Source organism: Stegostoma tigrinum, chromosome 30 (genome assembly GCF_030684315.1).
Source record: "Stegostoma tigrinum isolate sSteTig4 chromosome 30, sSteTig4.hap1, whole genome shotgun sequence".
NCBI lineage: Eukaryota > Metazoa > Chordata > Chondrichthyes > Orectolobiformes > Stegostomatidae > Stegostoma > Stegostoma tigrinum.
The window spans coordinates 21,622,128-21,642,207 of record NC_081383.1 but is presented as its reverse complement, the minus strand read 5'-3'; the positions used below and the strand labels follow the sequence as shown (position 1 = coordinate 21,642,207).

Below are 20,080 nucleotides of genomic sequence, written 5' to 3'. Positions count from 1 at the left end.
TAGAAGTCACCTACAACAAACCCTGTTTAAATTGAAACCTAATAAAGTGAACTCATCTGTTATCAAACTCAAAATCACTCGAATACAGCCAGTCTAGAAAGGATGAAAAAAAAAATCAGAAAGGACCATGAACTATATTTAGAAAAGATAACCTTAGCTGAAGAGCTAGCATGTGCGTGATGGACCAGTTGAATTCCTTAGTGGTACAATTTATATTGTGTTATGTTTAACCGGTAATCAGGGACCTGCCATGTAAATCCAATTGTTACATTTCATCAAGTCAATTGGATTTAAAACAAAAATAAACAAACAAATCAAGCAATTTCCACACACAACTTTACAGACTGATCAAGGTGTTGCCCAAGACATCACAAAAACATGATCAAATGAGAAACTTTTCAAATTTCAATGAATTGTAAAAATGTTTACATTGCAGAAACTTGGTAAATGTATGATGCAAAATACCAAATTTAAAAAACCTACATCTTTCAAATAGCATTTCAGAATTTTATCAGATACAAGCAGAGAACTTCTTGGAAAACATTCTAGAGTTTAAGATCCAAATCACAAAGAAAATTATCAAAATGACTGATTATCCCAACCCACCTCTCCAATAAAAACCACAATTCAGCTCCTTGGGAACTGGTTCAAGATAATGCAATGCATCCATGAACGAGATTAAGCGTGCTTACCTTACTTGCTTTTAAAATGTTAATCGGCTCCTCATAAACTGTGTCTCTATTTTTCTCTAAAAATCCTTCACATTGATACAGCACCTGAAGACAATTCATAAGTTCCTTTATAGATTTAAACATTGAATAAATCTTCTTAACCCCGTCACTTTTTGACATTTAGTGACTCATTTATAGCCCACATCACACTTTCACTAACCAAACTAAAAGTCCATTCTCAGTCAGGGAACGGTCATTTTACTGCTGGATAATAAGCAGCAGCAGCAGCAGCAGCAGCAATCTCAGTGAAGAATGTCACACCAAGCAAAAAGGAAGAATGTTCCTACGTTCACTATCATTTATGAAAATAAAGCATTCCCAAATTAGAGTTCAACTAGATACAGGAAAAGTGTTGCATGCTATTTTACCGGTGAGGCTGAAAAGCTTGTAGTTGCATTGATACCTCATCCTCTTGCCAGCATCAGTCTAAGCTACATGCAGTGGGTATAAATATCAATTAAAAAGTCTTTATAGAAGTTGAACTTAATTGTGATGAACACTGAATAGGTTTATTACCCATTAATTAATAGCTAGTAACATTATGTTTGGAATATATCTTGCGAGCTCCAGCTCAACTTAAGACTTTGTATACTACTACTGAAACATTCTTGCAAATTTGGTAAAAAAATTTAAGTAAAACATAATAAATACAGTCACCACAGTTGTGCAGAGAGGGGCAGTGGTGAGTTTAATTTGATGATCACCATGCCTCAGCCAAGGGGACAGGTTGGAGTTGGGCGGGGCACCTTCATGGCAACCTTAGCCCAAACTGAACCCACACTGTTGGCTTCACTCAGCATCACAGAACAGCCAACTCAACTTCCTGACTCCCAAAACACAGAACAGAGTGAGCATCCTTCATTTGATGTCGGATCTTGTTGGTTGATGTCATCAGGTACTGCTTGCTTTGCACAACAAAAGTTGCTCAAAAACAGAACTACACCACCTAGAGAAATGGCATTGCTATTTTAAACTAAAACGTCTAAAGTTATCAGTTTTGTGCCAGGCGTAAATCAAATGTTTAGACAGTGTTAACTTCAAAAAAAGTGTCAAGTAACCAAAGACTACATTTCAAAAAAAGGTTTGCTTCTTTAACTACTTTGAAATTGCGAAGTCCACTGTGTCTTTCAATTTTTCGTTTTTCAACTGAAATGACTAGGAGTCCAAACTCCCAAAGCACTGCAGACATTTAACCCATTCTAATGATGGGTCTTTTCAAAGCAAAACAAAATGTGACAGCCAAAAATGGACATACCAGGCTTTATGGATTCTACAGAGAGAGATCCAGCGTGTGTCACACCTATCAATGCTGAAGGAAATCCAGACAACTGCCCTTTTCTTAAAATAAAAAGTATCCACAAATGGAACAGATTAGTTTTTAAAAAGTTAAGCTTAATACCACTCAGTAATGGTTAGATGAATAGAGGAGGGAGTGCTAGCTCGTCCCAACTCGCCCAGGACATTGTGATTTGGGATTTCTAGTCTGGGACCATAAAACAGGGAACCTCACTCAGGGTCTGGTTGTAACAGTCTCCAAAACTTGCTATTAATCTTTTGAAAAATCCAGCTGATTGTGACAAGAAATGAACTTCATACAATAATTAAGTTTGTTACAGAAATTAACAAAACCACCTACAGCAGCAGCAAAATGAAGAATAATGAAAGTTGAATTTGACATCCTAGGTTTCTGAAAATGACGACTTGTATGCAGGTGACGATTATACAATTTCTGAGCCCACTTCTCATCTGTTCCATTAAGTATCTAAACAAACAAAAACATCTACTTAGGCCAGCAAATATTTACTGGAACGGAATCAACTGGCAGAATTAAAAATAGACAATCAGTAAGTCAACAATACAAGGATTAAAGGTTGAACCATATTAGTTTGCAAGCTTAGTACCGCTATCAGTGCAACTTTTGACTGTTTCGAAACAAAAGTTAGTAAACTATTCCATCTTTTGACAATCTTCATAGAGCATCCAGTTTTTTTTAAAAAATGTTTGTAATCACCAAATTAATTTCTTCCCCCACCTCCCATCTTGCCTCAGTTTAGAACTGCTTTATTTAAAACTAATTCTCCAAACCAGTGATAGAAAAAACAAACAGTTACCAAACATAAAAGCGTGTCCTAAGAATCTTTCAGAGTCATGGGACTCAAAACAACCATTCTTCCTCTCCCAAGATGGTGGCAGACCAGCTCCTCCAACACTGCTTTTATTTGACCTGTGGCATCCATTGCATTTTGCTTTTACATGGGTCGTTATTACTTTCTAAAATCAGGCTAATTCAACTTGGGTCAGAGGTCTCAAATAGGACTCTTTGGAAATAAACTTGACGGTTTTCACCAGTGTGCACAAAAACACAATTCTGCCAAGAGTTGCCTCTTGGCTTAGTCTGACAATTTTATCACAGCTGTATTTAACACCCTTAGAAAGGCAGAATAGGTTTTCTAAGGCCTGAAGGACAGCTCTTAGTCTGTGGGCAAGGAATGACAGGTCACTGCCCAGAAATTTGGAGGTGGCGGTGGTTGTTGGGGAGGGGAGTGGTGGGTGGCATTGAATAGGGTTCCAATAATGCTATAGAACAAGGGCAATTATGAAATCTTTAAAGAAAAAAAAAAGTGTCCCAGCTTGGCAGCTCACCCTTGTTTGCAATGGAGTTGCAAAAGGCAATTCCACATGATCAATATCAAAAGCAGGAAGGAGATTGGGCCAGAAGGTCTCATGGCAAGAATGCGGTGTCCAAATGGTATGCTTCACTGCTCGAGTACCATAACAAAATAAATCATTTAAAACTAAGCGTTTGCTGCTCATTGTTTCAGGCTGCTTTTCAGCCCTCACATCTGCATCAATATTAATACAATCGTCACAGAGACTATGTTTTGCATTTGCAGACTGCTCTCCCAAACACAAGATGGTGCAACAGTTTGTCTAAAGTCATCCACAGCCATCAATATTTGCAACTAAAACTGTGCATCTTTACATTTACTGAGCTTCACATTAATTCTTACCTTACATTCCTCATCTAGAAGATCCAAGACCCCTAGCTTCGCCTCAATAACATCAATACAAGGCTGATTGTCGTAGTAATCAATAAGTGTCCACGGTAAACCTTCAGCCAAGTACTCCTCCTGCTCTAGCTTGAAAACATGCTGGGAAGAAAATATAGACGTTTCCACACAAAGACTAGGTTGTACAATTGTACATAGCCACTAAAGTGCTGTTTGACACCAAATGAATTCTGTGCAGCAGAAGCAGGGCCATTTATTCAAATACTCTCACCGAGTAATATTGAAGAACAGCCATCCATCATAACCTATTGATTAAAAGAAGCCATCCATTTAAGCCAAAGGAGAATTTTAAGCCAGGGGATTTATAGAACATAGAACAATCCTGTGTTTCTTAAAAGCTGGTGGAAACACAGGTCTTTGAATCAGAGGCAGTTAAATTTTTTAATCTTTCTCCTACTACTTTATGCTCAAGCTTTTGGTGGATCAGGCTCGAAGAGCTCAATTGCCTACACCTGCTCCTAGTTCATATATTCTTATATTAATCCATCAACATCAGTGCTCAACCACTGGCATTTGTTCTACAGGCAACAAGTAATTTTCAGTTTTCACATTACCACATGAACCAAGTAGATGATCAGATTCATCACCTTCAATCTGCAAGATCCAGTCGACCAGCTAGAGACTGGCACTGGTACAGTTATTGTGGGCTACTTTAAAGCTAAACACCAGCTTTTGCTTGATTGATAAACATTCAGTGGTCTTAACATTTTCACCATTTGTTCTTCTTCCCCAACCCCACCTCAAAGTTCAATTTGCATTTTAAAAAGGGGATGCAATATATTTAACAGTATGTGATTAAAAAGCTTTTCAGATGCACACTGAAAGATGTTAAAAAGGAGAATTTGTAAAGATACCAATATAACAGTTTGGCCAATAAGGTAAATTTTAAAGAGCAGCATGAGTTGGAGAAGTAGTAATGCCAGAATTGTCTGTGGAAGAGGCCATGAGAGCACACTGAACTGCAAACCACAAAAGCATGGACACAAGAATGAAAAAAAGTTAAGTTAACTGATAGCAAGATAAAGTGTGAAGCTGGATGAACACAGCAGGCCAAGCAGCATCTCAGGAGCACAAAAGCTGATGTTTCAGGCCTAGACCCTTCAGAGAGGGGGATGGGGAGAGGGTTCTGGAATAGAGAGGGGGAGGCAGACCGAAGATGAAGAGAAAAGATGATAGGTGGACAGGAGAGTATACACGGGGGAGGTAGGATGAGGTTAGTAGGTAGGAAATGGGAGGTGCGGCTCGAGATAGGAGGAGGGGATAGGCAAGTGGAAAAACAGGTTAGGGAGGCGTGGACAAGCTGGGCTGGTTTTGGGATGCAGTGGAGGAAGGGGAGATTTTGAAGCTTGTGAAGTCCACATTTTTGGGATGCAGTGGGGGACATGCGGCCAAAAAAAAAAACACACCATATGTTGCCCCACACGAGTTAAATATTGCAAAACAGAAAAAAAAAAAGAGGCGCTAGCATGGAGGAGTAGTTGGACCAAAAAGTCTGCCCAATACCCATGACCCTAAATAGCCATAATGGGCTAATCAAAGGAACATAGTCATTGAGTCAATGTAGATCTGGGCTCCTATGTTGTAAATCTGTTGGGCCCAACATCCTGGGCCACTGAGAAATTGATATTATAATTATGAAAAATAGGTTTGAAACTGATTTGTTTTGTGAAGAAACAAGAGTTGTAATTTTAAATCTGAAATAGATACACCCAAGATATGATGGGAAATTGGCCAAAGGCAGTTATGTAAAGTTAGGTGACAGATCAGCCATGACCTCATTAAACAGTGGAACAGAATGGCCTGCTCACATTATGTAATCACGAAAATAAATCTGAGTGCAATTCTAACTATTACCTTTGCCTGGTGAGCTGCTAACAAATAACAGACCTAGGACAGTTAGAACACTGAGTGGTCAATGAGGTAGTGGCCATAACATTTAGAATTGTAAAGGCAGCAGGGGAATTACATGGTGAATGTAGCTACAGAGCACTAGGTATATGCACGAGTGAAGTTAGAGCCCTCTCATACGGGAATTCTTTGCATTTTTCCCCCTCCCACAGTCCACACCACCCTCATGAGATGAGACTTAACATCTTGACCCAAGGGAATTTTGGTGGCCAGCAGTCAGTTGATTGGAGAAGGGGCAGACGAAAACAAAAAAGGGAATTGTCAGAGGAACACAGTTTCCTAGCAGGATGTGAATAGAGAAGAGCTTGTCAGAATTGTTGTAGGCTTCTGGGGGTGGACAGAGTTAGAGAGGGGAGATTTCTTCATCCATATGGATCACAGGCCAAGTAGGAGGTATCGCAAAGTCAGTCCCCCGTCTTCGTTGTCAGCCCATCCCTGCACAACTCAATCACTCACTCACGGCCTGGGCTATTCAAAGCTGGGCATCGTGTGGTTCATTATCAGCAGCAATCACCAATTCCCCTAATACTGCTCTGATTCACTCTAGGTTCTGGAGGTTTGTGGTGATGGTGACAGTGGAGTAGGAGGAGAATGCAATAAGATTCTTCCCCTGGGATCCTTTCTTCTTGGGAAGGCTCACCACTATCAGTTCCCCCCCACCTCCACCTCCCTGCAATACCAATATACCTCCCCTTATAGCTTTCAAAAGGACACTGCCATCAATTAGGTGCAGGGTGCCCAAACTCTGGTTATTTAACATGAAACAAAAAAAAAATTACTTTGCATAAAACCACGATCCCAACAATCTGAGCAGATTAATTCAAGTGGTAAGGGAGATTGTTACTGGTACACAACTTGCAGGGCTGTTTTCATCTGTATCTTTATCAAGCCCTTTTAAGTAAAATCAGCTTTGAATATAAACTGCTTCATCATCTTAGGACATGTGTTTTTTTAAATTCACTCAGGATGAGCGCATCACTGGCTAGGCAGCATTCGTTGCCAATCCCTAACTGCCAGAGGATAGTTCAGTCAACCACATTGCTGTGGGTCTGAAGTTACACAGGCCAGACCAGCTAAGTTTCCTTCCCATTAAAGAGGGCATCAGTGAATCAGGTGGGGTTTTCCACCAAATGGACAATGGTTGCCAATAGATTCTTAATTCTAGACATTTTATTGAATTCAAATCCACCATCCACTACGGTGCCAATTCGAACCCGAGTCCCTAGGGCATTATCCAAGTCTCTAGATTAAAATCACCCAGCCATAATACCACCAGGCCATCCCCTTCCTGACAAAGGATCTTCTGCTGCTTTCACATACATTTAAAAAAGTCATGCAAACTGATTTTAAAGAAAGGAATCACAGAATAAAAAGGATGAAACGCTGCTGGAAGTGGAGGAATTTTAAAAATACTCTTTCATAAATCTTACCAAGTTAAACTGTTGCTGTAGCTTTTCATTTGCATAATTAATGCAAAATTGTTCAAAACTGTTATTTTCAAATGTTTCAAACCTAAAAAAAATTTAGAATGTTATTACGACAATTCAATTCCAAGAATTTGTTTGATAAGCATAAAGCTAGTCACTCCTACCCATAAATATCCAACACACCAATGAAGGCATGTTGCTTTGAAGATGATCTTAAGGCTTTATTGATCTGATTCACCAGCCAACCAAACAGCTTCCCATAAACGTGTTTTGCAAGAGCATCCCTGGAACGGACAGCCTGTTCCAAAGTCATGGATTTGATGTAGGTTTCATTTAATGTAACTAGCTTGCGGTGACAAAGCCAACGGGCCAACTGATTTTTCTCAAGTCCCAATAACTTGCAGAATCGATCAAGATGCTTATCATTTAACTGCAAGCCAAAGAAAGAAACAAGCAAACATGCAAGTTAAGGTGTATAAAAAACCCATGCTTTCACCAAACTCTGGCTCATTTTACTGTTCTTTCCATCCCATCCTCAGAAGGTTCTTTGTCTAATTGTTTTTAGTGAATGTGCTCAAAGATACATAAAACATTGGTTAGTCTGTTCTCAAATCAGGACACATTTAAAATAAATTTCAAAACAAACATTCCTTTCACTACTCCGAACAGTGATGGATGTCTTACGCGCATCACTGCGGTTTTGCAACTGACTTTTTTGCCTGCCTGATGATCCAATTCTGCTCAGTTCTTACAGTACACTGTAGATCAGCACTTAGCTTTTACCCTTTCAAGCCCACTTCAAGATTCAAAAACTGTCACAACACCCAAGAACAAAAGGAGGTGGGAGAGTTCAGTTTTTATAAAACCTTTACAGGTTCATGATTGCCTCGGAAGCTGTAATTCCAAACTTTTGGCTCATCACCCGACTTGGGTCGCAATCCCAGCTTTTAGAAGCTCTGCTTCTAAATATTGGATCAAACTGCACATCCTGTGGTTTAGATTTATTCCACATACTATTTACAAAGTGGAAATTTGATCAGACAGAACCCAAGAATTGTTAAAAAGGCACTGTTGAAACTTTTTAATCTTGCACTCATCAGGACAACTTGCAAGAAATACCAACAGAAATAGTGTAAAAATGTTGTTTTTCCTCTAAGATAAAGTGTGGAGCTGGATGAACACAGCAGGCCAAGCAGCATCTCAGGAGCACAAAAGCTGGCATTTCGGGCCTAGACCCGAAACGTCAGCTTTTGTGCTCGAGATGTTGCTTGGCCTGCTGTATTCATCCAGCTCCACGCTTTGTTATCTTAGATTCTCCAGCATCTGCAGTTCCCATTATCACTGATACAACATTTTTACACTGTTTAAACAGAGGGAGGTTTTCTTTATGTCCTATGATAAATCAGCCAAGGGGCTCTCTACCACAGATTACCATAAACCTACCTTCACAAGTCAATATACTCTGCTTCATCTCAGGGTAGAACAGATTAAAAATTCACAGGATGAGGGCATCACTGGCTAGTCAGCATTTATTGCCAACCCCTAATTATGCAAAATTAAAGATAGAAATCCTAAAATGGGCTTTATCAGCAATGTCTAAAATAAGGCCCAGGCAATTGGTTTGATGTGCATGCTTTATATTGAAATTGGGTTCAAAGCCATTTTGCAGGATAAAAATTCTTTTTGATTACCTTTAATCTGGAGTAGACTATGCAATGGACAGCAGGAACTAAAGCTTTTCAAACATTTGAGCCACAGGCGACATTCGTTGTTTGACGCTGCTACTATGCAATGGTGCAAAAACCACTTATGCTCCTAACAGAATTGCCATCGAGCCAAAAAAGAAAAATCTCTCCATCATAAACATTGCCTTTGGTGTCACTATAACATTCCAAATCATTAAGCCAAGATCACTTTCTGAAGTGTAGCCACTTTTGCCATTAAAAAAAGAGAGGAGTAATTTTCAACTAAACTGCTGGCAGTTGTACTGCAAAGCCTCAAAACAAAAGACAGATCAAATAACCTGCTTTTGGTATTTATTGTAAAAAGCAATATCTTTATGCCTTCAAAAGGCCAACTTCAAATATAACAAAAGTGGTGTTAAATCACTTTCCATAAAATTAAGATTGCAAAGCAAACTTACATTAACAAAGCTATTTTCACCATCACGGTCATTTGATTGAAAATTTATATTCCCCAGGTGAAGAATACCAGCTAAAATTTGAAAGATTTCCATTTGATGAGATTCACAGATACCTGAAAACATCAATAAATAATAATCAGAGATAATGGGAACTGCAGATGCTGGAGAATCCAAGATAATAAAATGTGAGGCTGGATGAACACAGCAGGCCCAGCAGCATCTCAGGAGCACAAAAGCTGACGTTTCGGGCCTAGACCCTCTCTGATGAAGGGTCTAGGCCCGAAACGTCAGCTTTTGTGCTCCTGGGATGCTGCTTGGCCTGCTGTGTTCATCCAGCCTCACATTTTATTGTCAATAAATAATAAATCAAACAGCTTGCTCAAGTTGTAACACACTGTCATAAGAAAGGCAGAATCAGGAAGGCTGATCTTTAACTCAAGATACATTTCAGAACACAAATATCCTGTCCAGTCCTGGATACACCTCAGCGCGAAGACATTCCCATGGGATCTGGTTACTACAGGGAGCCAGAGGTCACACAGGAATTCGCAGATTATCATCCTTTCAGTATTTTACAGAAGAACGATAGCTGAAATTGGAACTGCACAGAAATAAGAGAGGACTAATGCTAGGGGAAATCAGAAGAATCCTGATCAAACAATTAAGCAGGAGGCTATTACAAGTTGAGCTACTTTAGAGGGAGGAAAGAAACAGATCTGTTAGGGATCTTGAAGATTTAAAGGAATTGGAGAAATTCACTGGTGAATCACATCTGAAAAACCTGAAGACGAAGCAGAATATTTAACCAAGGCGGTAGTTAGAACCAACTCTCCTTTAGAGTGTTCAGGGCAAGCATGGAGCTGCTCCTTTAATGTTTCGTGGCTGGTAACCAATAAAGAAGGTCTATTTTGTTTCACTGGTAAATGTAAAGTGCATTTTCTTTATTTTGAAATATTAGTGGCCTATAAATGAATATTTGACAGATGTTAGTTTATTACACAGTAAAACTTGGTCTGTCACTAGGAAATTATTTTCATAAAAGTTAGTCTCAATAAGTAGTGTAACAAAAGCAAAGTGAGTTTGTCAGTCACATTCAGAAAACAAATCAAATGTTGATACGAATTTGTAACAAATTCAAAATGCAATTTTATTCAAAGACATGCCCAAGACTTCTATCAAGCTATAAACAGGAATACAATAGAATGCATATTTCTTTGTTAGATATGGGGTTCATTATTTCACAATCCTAAACACAGTCACTTCATAATCAACCAAGAAATTATATTGAAACTTGCTTTGGTAACTAGACCTTCAATTTCCTGGAAATAATAGATCAGTGCCTACAACTGCACAAGTTTAACAACAATTTTAATTCTAAAAGTGTACAATGCAATGCAGTAAGTGTAGAAACAAACACTAGATGCACAGGGAAGCAAAACATATGACCAGCCCAGCCTGTTGCAAGCATTTGTTTGTAATTCTGAGCATAAGATTTCAAGCTTGTACAAAAAGATCAGACTCCAGGAGTGGATTCAGGCAATTAAAACACCCCTATTTCTAGTGCTTTGTAACAGATTGTTTTACACTCAGCCCCATTTGTTGGTATAATTTATATGCTGATTTGACAGAAAAATCCTAGCTTTGGGTAAAGAGAGTTTCCACAAACTACTGAGATAATACTACGGCTTTAAGAGGTATATTTTGTCCCTTTTTAAAAAAGGGAGGCATCAAGCCATCTACTTGAATCCAATAAAGTAACCAGGTGGACAGGCTTTGGACCTTGTTTTTTAAACAAAAATGCTGGAACATTACAAGCAGCCCAAATGGGTAGGGTGAGGCTCCCCTAGTGCCAGGACTTTTAGTTTTACTTATTTGGGATTGCTGGAATCTTAAATCTGGCTTTGGAAGCTGCAGTATATCTCACCCTACTAGTCTTCGAGTTTTCTCAGGATGGTTTTCCTCCTGGACTGGAGGATTGCCTGTGACACTATTTTACGGAATTTGACTTTGCCAAGGGTGTGTTTACAAGGTGTTACCATACTGGAACAGTTACTGTTTAGTAGTTAAATAGTCAATTATTCTGTTAAGTTAGGGTCTTTACAGAGTTAAGGTATTCCACTTTTTCTTTTGTTGTGTTTTAACTACAGTATATGAATAAAAAGTGTGTTTTGCTTCAAATCTGGTAGTTTGATCAGTTTGCATCCAGAATGCAACAGCTAGCACTTGCCTTTAAAAACAGGAAAAAAAGTGTATTTTGGACTATTTTCTTAACATTGAGAGTTTGGTCTGGTCCATAACATTAAGAATAAAAGAGCGCCTTTAGGTTATCAACAATAAAATCAGATCAATTAAAATCCTACCTCTACCAGTCAGAGGGCGGCAATAAATACCTCCAAACTGATGGGCTCAGTCAAAAAATAAAGGTCATGTCATTTGTATCACAGATCTGTATCTTTGGCATTTGTAGCAAATTCTGGTACCACAGATTTCTTGGTTTTTTTTTTATAATTCTCTCCAGCCCTGTATTTTCCAAGGGTGTGCCCAACACAAAATGTTACGACATCCGGTTTTACTGAAACTGACAGTTCTCAGAATAGTGCAATTTTAATTAAAAGCACTTGGGCAGGGAAAACAAGTCAACTGTAACAACTCCAGCAATGCTTGATTTCTGGAAAGCATTTAGAAGCATGGTTCAAACTGGATCTGAAGCAGGTGTCTATTTAAAAATAAAAATGATCTAGAGGAAAAAAAGTTAATACACTGCTTGGACAAATTTCAAAAGTTAGAGTCTTTCACAATCTGATTAGCAATATTAAGATAATTGTCTCAAGACTCTGAAAACTATTAAATGCATTTGAAATAGAATTTCTAGTTCCCTTTCAGGATTCCTGAGGATAGAAGCAAAAGCAAATTTAAAAACAACCAATTCAAACCATACACCCAAACTTATTTCACATTCATTAATTCATTACCAAGGTCAAAATAAAACAAACAGCAGTTATTACCATCATCGCTTAGAATAGAAGATTGTTCATTTCAGTCATGGAAATCAAAATGGCTATTTATTAAAGATTCAATAAAGACACTCCGAGGTGATGACAGTTTTCATACTGAACTGCACAGAAAACTGTTTCAAATCATTCCCCTGCAGCATTAAACAGAAACATCAGAACCAAGGCTCTTGTGGAATCTAAACCACGATAACAGTACAAGATTAGTTAAGAGCAGAATTCTGGGAGTTGCCACAGGACACATCCATGACACACACTGCCCAAAACCAACAAGTATAGAGAATATAGAGTCAGTCATACAGCACAGAAACAGACCTTTCAGTCCAATGCAATCTCAAACTGAACTAATCCAACCTGCCTGCTCCTGGTCCATTTCCCTCCAAACGTTTCTTGTCCACATATCCACCACCTCCTCAGGAAATTCATTCCAAACAGACCAGTGTAAAAGAGCTGCCTTTTGAGGTCTTTAAAACTCTTCTCCCTTTAAAAATGTGCCCCCCCCCACTTGTCTTTAATACCCCACCTCCAGGGAAAATACAAATACCATTAATTCTACTTACACCTCACATTATTCTAGAAACCTATCAGGGCACCTCTCAAACTCCTATCCCCACCCCTACACCGAACAAATTTTAGAAGATGCCTACATGGGTCTGTTTATTTTGAACATAGAACATTACAGCACAGTACAGGCCCTTCAGCCCTCAATGTTGTGCCGACCTGTCATACCGATCTCAAACCCATCTAACCTACACTATTCCATGTACGTCCATATGCTTATCCAATGACGACTTAAATGTACCTAAAGTTGGTGAATCTACTACCGTTGCAGGCAAAGCGCTCCATTCCCTTACTACTCCGAGTAAAGAAACTACCTCTGACATCTGTCCTATATCTGTCACCCCTCAATTTAGAGCTACGCCCCCTCGTGCTCACTGTCACCATCCTATCCCTATCCACCCTGCTGATTATGTGATGTCTCAATTAAGTCACCTCTCAACCTTCTCTGATGAAAACAGCCTCAAGTCCCTCAGCCTTTCCTCGTAAGGCCTTCCCTCCATACCAGGCAACATCCTAGTAAATCTCCTCTGCACCCTTTCCTAAGCTTCCACATCCTTCTGGTAATGCAGTGACCAGAACTGTACACAATACTGCAAGTGCGGCCGCACCAGAGTTTTGTACAGCTTCACCATAACCTCTTGGTTCCAGAACTCGATCCCTCTATTAATAAAAGCTAAAACACTATGCCTTTAATTGAGATTAAGTTAAGAGTTGATTAAAAAACAATTTAAGCATTCCAACACTTCAAGGCATGTAAATTGAGCTCAGATTCCCCAAGTTAAAATTTGTCAAGGGAAACATACAGCCAACTCCACAAATATCTCCATCCTCAAATGATGGAAGGGCCCAGTGCATCAGTGCAAAAAAGATAAGGCGAAGCTGTCACAGCAATCTTCTATCTTCCAGCCACAAGTGCAGAGTGGATATCCATCTTGGTCTCCTCCAGTGAACCCCTGCATTACAAATACCAGTCTTCAGTCAATTCGATTCACTCCACATGACAAAGAAACAGTTGGAGACGCTGGATACTGCAAAGGCTACAGACACTGACAATGTAGCGAAGACTTGTGCTCCAGAACTTACTGCTCTGCTAACCAAGCTGTACCAGTATGGTTACAACACTGGTATCTACCTAACAATATGGCAAACTGCCCAAGAAAGTCCAGTACACAAAAGTAGGACAAATCCAACCTGGCTAATTACCGTCCCATCAATCAGCCTTCTCTTGATCATCAGTAAAGTGATGGAAGGTGTCACAACAGTGTTATCAATCAGCACTTGCTCAGCAATAACCTGCTCAGTGACACCCAGTTTGACTTCCGCCAGGGCTACTCAGCCTCTGGTTCAAACACGGACAGAAAGAGCTAAATTCCAGAGGTGAAGAGAGAGTGAAAGCCCTGGCATCAAGGCTGCTTTCGACTGAGTGCGTCATCCAGGAGCCCTGGCAAAATGGAATCAGTGGGTATCACGGGGACAACTCTCCAGTGGTTGGAATCACACCTAACACACAGGAAGATCATTGTGTTTGTTGGTGGTCAATCATCTCTGCAGGAGTTTCTCAGGGTAGTGTCCTAGGCCCAACCATCTTCAGCTGCTTCAATGATCTTCTCTCCATCATAAAAAAGGTCAGAAGTGGGGATGTTCGCCAGTGATTGCACAATGTTCAGCACCACTCGCAACTCCTCGGATACTGACGCAGTCCATGTTTACATGCTGCAAGATCTGGACAATATCCAGGCTTGGGCTGACATTCCACACACAAATACCCAAGCTATGACCATCACCAATAAGAGACACACCACTGCACCTTGGCATTCAATGGTAACACCATCACCGAATCCCCCATTAACATTGTGGGGGTTACCATTGACCAGAAGCTCAACTGGACTCACCACCTTAAACAGCAGCTACAAGGGCAGGTCAGACACTAGGAATACTGCAAATAACATGACTCCTCAAAGCCTGTATGCCATCTACAAAGGCACAAGTCAGGAGCATGATGGTATACTCTCCACTTGCCTGGTTGAGTGCAGCCCAAACAATACTCAGGCAGCTTGACACCATCCAGGACAAAGCAGCCTGCTTGATCAGCAGTATATCTACAAGCATCCACGCCCTTCAGCACCAATGCTTAGTAACAGCAGTGTGCTATCCAGAAGACGCACTGCGGAAATTTACCAATCCTCAGACAGCACCTTCCAAGCACATGACCACTTCCATCTAGAAGGACAAGGGTAGCAGATATATGGAAACACCATGACCTCAGAGTTCCCCTCCAAGTCACTCATCATCCTGACCTGGAAATATATCACCTTTCCTTCACTGTTGCTGGATCAAAATCCTAGAATTCCCTCCCTAATAGCATTGTGGGTCAACCCAAAGCAGGAGGATTGCAGCAGCTCAAGGCGGCAGCTCACCACCACCTTCTCAAGGGCAACTAGGGATGTGGCAAGAAATGCTGGCCAGTGATGCCCATGCCCCATAAATGAATAGAAAGTAAGTATCTAAAAATGTTACCTTGGACTTAATCTACAAGAAACAATTCAGATCAGTTACTTCCCACAACTTCAAGTTTGACAAAACTGCAATCCACAATTTTCCAACAGCCAAATGAAGTCTAAGATTTGTTGCACACCAGTTTGACCAATACAGCATTGGTAGCTCACATGTAGGATTTTGCCATTATTACTCTTATTTGCTGTGTTTTCACTGGCCTAGCAATGATGAAACCAGAAGGCAAAGGAAGGTTAGATTACATGGAGGCTTTACTTTTGCCATAATGCTATCGGTCACAGTTTCTCCTTTCACTTGTGAGCTGTATCAGATGACAAGTGGGTTTTCCTTTTCCTCTCCCTCCCTTCATGGAACGTTTTAGAATCCCATCATAAATTAAAACCTTTAAAGCATCATTTGTAGATTCTGGCAAGTTCACCATTCAACACAATAATAAAAACTAAGATAATTAATTCTCGTGCATTTTCTTTTATCTTGTACTCAAATCTAAGTTGGGGGGGGGGGGGGGGGTGTGGGTGTGGTGCAGTGAAAAGAGATAAACGCATCAACAGGCAGCAGGCAGCTAAACCACAGACCACCAATGCAACATTTAGAAACCAGAAGTTTTAGAAAGGGTTGGCGGGGGGAGTACTGGATGCCATGATATTGTGACTATTGAGCAAGAAATGACAGAAACAGAAAATAAAAACAAGGGATCAAGTATTCTAGTTCAGACAATCCGTGGCCCCACCCACTCTGGCAAGACAAAACAGTTCCAGAGACCAATGCTTTCCTAGGTCTTTCCTATGAAATCTGTGCAAATCTCACCAACTACATTTTTTATTGCTGCCGTTAGGGCCTGTGTTGCAATGCTTCAATTCTTACCGGTTCAAAATTTATATTAAGGTCACCGCCTGCAGTCAAAAGCCAAAAACACCATATCCTCAACTCAAATATCCTATTTGGACATGTGGGTCTGATTAATTCAAGCCATGTCGAAAGCATTCAGTCCCACACACGTAACACTAACTCTCCACTTACCAAAAGTTAGTGGCTAAAATGAAAATTAAAAGCAAGTCAAAAGCAAAATACACAGAGGATGCTCAAAATCTGAAGTAAAAATTTAAGTGCTGGAGAAATTCAGTAAGTCTAACAGCATCTGTAGTGAGCGCATAAGAGCACATTAATGTCGACTCTAGTATGACCTCTTCAGAATAAAAAGGGTAGTTCATTGTACTTTAAATGCTTTGCAAAGATGAAAGGTTTTCATTTGCACAGTCCATCAATACAGTTCTTCTCACTTGCGCACAATTGATTTTGTACACACTAGATATTTCACTGGCACACTATCAATTTGTGAAAAACCTGACACTGATGCCTTGAGTGAATTTGAAGTTCAAAATAGAAAGCACAAACTCACCTCCAGTAATCCTCGTAACAAAGCAGATCAAGGAAAGATTTGGGGTATCAGAGATAATGAGAACTGCAGATGCTGGAGAATCCAAGATAATAAAATGTGAGGCTGGATGAACACAGCAGGCCAAGCAGCATCTCAGGAGCACAAAAACTGACGTTTCGGGCCTAGACCTCTTCAGGGACCGCAGCTTTCCCCCCCCACAGTGATCGAGAACGCCCTTGACCGCGTCTCCTGTATTTCCCGCAACACATCCCTCACACCCCACCCCCGCCACAACCGCCCAAAAAGGATCCCCTCGTTCTCACACCACCCCACCAGTCTCCGGATACAACGCATCATTCTCCGACACTTCCGCCATCTACAATCCGACCCCACCACATTTTTCCATCCCCACCCCTGTCTGCTTTCCGGAGAGACCACTCTCTCCGTGACTCCCTTGTTCGCTCCACACTGCCCTCCAACACCACCACACCCGGCACCTTCCCCTGCAACCGCAGGAAATGCTACACTTGCCCACACACCACCTCCCTCACCCCTATCCCAGGCCCCAAGATGACATTCCACGTTAAGCAGAGGTTCACCTGCACATCTGCCAATGTGGTATACTGCATCCACTGTACCCGGTGTGGCTTCCTCTACATTGGGGAAACCAAGCGGAGGCTTGGGGACCGCCTTGCAGAACACCCCTGCTCAGTTTGCAACAAACAACTGCACCTCCCAGTCGCAAACCATTTCCATTCCCCCTCCCATTCTCTAGATGGGATGTCCATCATGGGCCTCCTGCAGTGCCACAATGATGCCACCCGAAGGTTGCAGGAACAGCAACTCATTCCGCCTGGGAACCCTGCAGCCTAATGGTATCAATGTGGACTTCACCAGTTTCAAAATGTCTCCTTCCCCCACCGCATCCCAAAACCAGCCCAGTTCATCCCCTCCCCCCACTGCACCACACAACCAGCCCAGCTCTTCCCCTCCACCCACAGCATCCCAAAACCAGTCCAACCTGTCTCTGCCTCCCTAACCTGTTCTTCCTCTCACCCATCCCTTCCTCCCACCCCAAGCCGCACCCCCGTCTACCTACTAACCTCATCCCACCTCCTTGACCTGTCTGTCTTCCCTGGACTGACCTATCCCCTCCCTACCTTATTTTCTCTCCATCTTCGGTCCGCCTCCCCCTCTCTCCCTATTTATTCCAGAACCCTCACCCCATCCCCTCTCTGAAGAAGGGTCTAGGCCCGAAACGTCAGCTTTTGTGCTCCTGGAGATGCTGCTTGGCCTGCTGTGTTCATCCAGCCTCACATTTTATTATCAATGAAAGATTCGCCTGAATAGACTCACTTCAAAGTTGGAAATGAGGAAAAAAAAGTTCTCAACAGCTGCTATAATCAGATACTTTAATTTCTGTCCTTGAAATGAACAAAAATTTGAAATGCAGCATTTTTAAAATTGCTGCAAGTGCAGAAGATTTCAGTCCTCATTGTAGTCATGTGCATTTTCAGAGGACTAATCATGTATAGCATACAGGTACATTTTCATAAAGTAGAAAACAAAAACAATATTCAGGAATAAAACATTAACCTAGGAGGAAATCTGGATGTACATAAATTCTGCTGCATTTGTATTAAGATATACATACCCAATGTAGAGAAAGCATTGAGAGTTCTTTGAAGATCTGCAACATCATCTCTTTCATAAATATAAATATCACCTCCCTGATTCACAAAGTAGTAATCCTTAGCACTACCTGGAAGGAAAGGAGTCAAATTTATGGGCCAAGTAATGGGACTGCATCATGTGAAGTTTAACATTTCCTTCTTGCTTGTTTTAATGTAAAGCAGTGTCTCCAGCAACAATGGTACACCAGGTGGCAAACAAGCTTTCATCTAGATCTGCCTCCCACTAGCCTTGGTCACCCAATACCATTGGTTCAGGTAATAAAGGCAAAACTGACACATTCAGAATTCGAGATTCCACTGGCACTAAAATTCCTAGCTTAAGTGTCATGCTCTTTCACATCTATTTTACTCTCTGCACGGCTTTGTGCAAGCAATATTTCAAGTGGTCAGTTACTTGAAGAAATTCAACGCAAATACAATTATATAAAAACTATTCTGCTTTATGGATACAGCTTACATAGTGACATTTTTACTGTTCTAGGAAAGCATGTTTCTGGAAATCTATCAACTTTTTGGAAGAGGATTGGGTCATAACAGACTGCAGACTTAGAACTTAGTTCAGTTGGCTAGTGTTCTCAAGTCATTCATAATGTCAACAGCTGAAGTTCAATTCCTATTCTGGCTGTGGTAGACAGGAGACCCTTGCCCCACCCTTGAAAGGGTAAGAAAAGGGCAAGTCACCAAAAATTGACAAGGAAATAGCTCAGGTTGAAGCACTGGCAGGCAATGAAACAGGAACTTGTTTGGGGAAAGAGCACACAAGACACAGAGGAATGGGAGTCAAGAGCAAGATTGAAAACAAGTCACAAACATTGACAACTTAACACACAAAATATAGTATTAAGTGACTTGACTTATTACTGTGCTCCAAATTACATTTACAAACAAGTGCAATTGAATAAATTAGACAATACAATCCACACCTTAAAAAAGTGATTTAGCTTTTGGTTCAAGCATCATTTAAAATAATGGCGGGGGGTGGAAGAGAATAAATTACAGCCAATTGTCTGAAGAGATTCAGAAAAGACTGATCAATATGGCAGAGTCACATTATGCATTAAAATTTCTTGCTCGCACTTACCAAGATCCAATTCAGGAAATTCTCCCAACTGAGCTGAGGCACAGAGTTGATAGAATATATGATAATTCCTTTCCTCAGCAGCCTGCAAAGTTTATAATTAAAATGTTGTAGATATAATTCTCAGGAAGCTTTAAAAAACCAAATAGGATAATGTAGCATGCTCTAAACTAATGGAAACTCGGGAGACTAGCACATTAGTCTTGGGACCAGCCTTTGGATAGAAGAACAGGTGCACAGGTTAGAGAGAACAGTAGAACAGAGGCAAAATGTGGTGTGACCAAGACAAGGGGCTTTGGGCTACTATTCACAGCTCTTAGTGAAAGGTCCCAGCAGTAAAGGTGACCAACAAATTTGTCACACTTTCGAATGACGATACAATTTCCAAGGAGAAGTTATTTCAGCCAAAACAGGAAAGAGACAAAAACCAAAAGAACTGCTGATGCTGTAAGTCTGGAGCAAAAAATGTTCCTGGAAAAGCTCAGCAGGTCTGGTAGCATCTGTGAACATTTCAGGTCCAGTGACCCTTCCTCAGAACAGATGGTGGCTGGGAATACATCAGCA

At 40.7% G+C, this 20,080-nt stretch overlaps 1 protein-coding gene across 1 annotated transcript in view; it reads right to left on the bottom strand.

Annotated features, from left to right (window-relative positions):
- Window positions 1-20,080, bottom strand: part of LOC125465649 (unconventional myosin-Vb-like) — a 139,038-nt gene that overhangs the window by 95,875 nt on the left and 23,083 nt on the right. The window contains exons 7-14 of the mRNA XM_059638583.1: window positions 19,520-19,601; window positions 18,399-18,506; window positions 9,281-9,393; window positions 7,302-7,567; window positions 7,141-7,222; window positions 3,743-3,883; window positions 2,368-2,493; window positions 693-776 (exon numbers count right to left, since the gene is read on the bottom strand). Coding sequence (XP_059494566.1) covers window positions 693-776; window positions 2,368-2,493; window positions 3,743-3,883; window positions 7,141-7,222; window positions 7,302-7,567; window positions 9,281-9,393; window positions 18,399-18,506; window positions 19,520-19,601 — 1,002 coding nt within the window. The remainder of the gene's footprint in view (window positions 1-692; window positions 777-2,367; window positions 2,494-3,742; window positions 3,884-7,140; window positions 7,223-7,301; window positions 7,568-9,280; window positions 9,394-18,398; window positions 18,507-19,519; window positions 19,602-20,080) is intronic.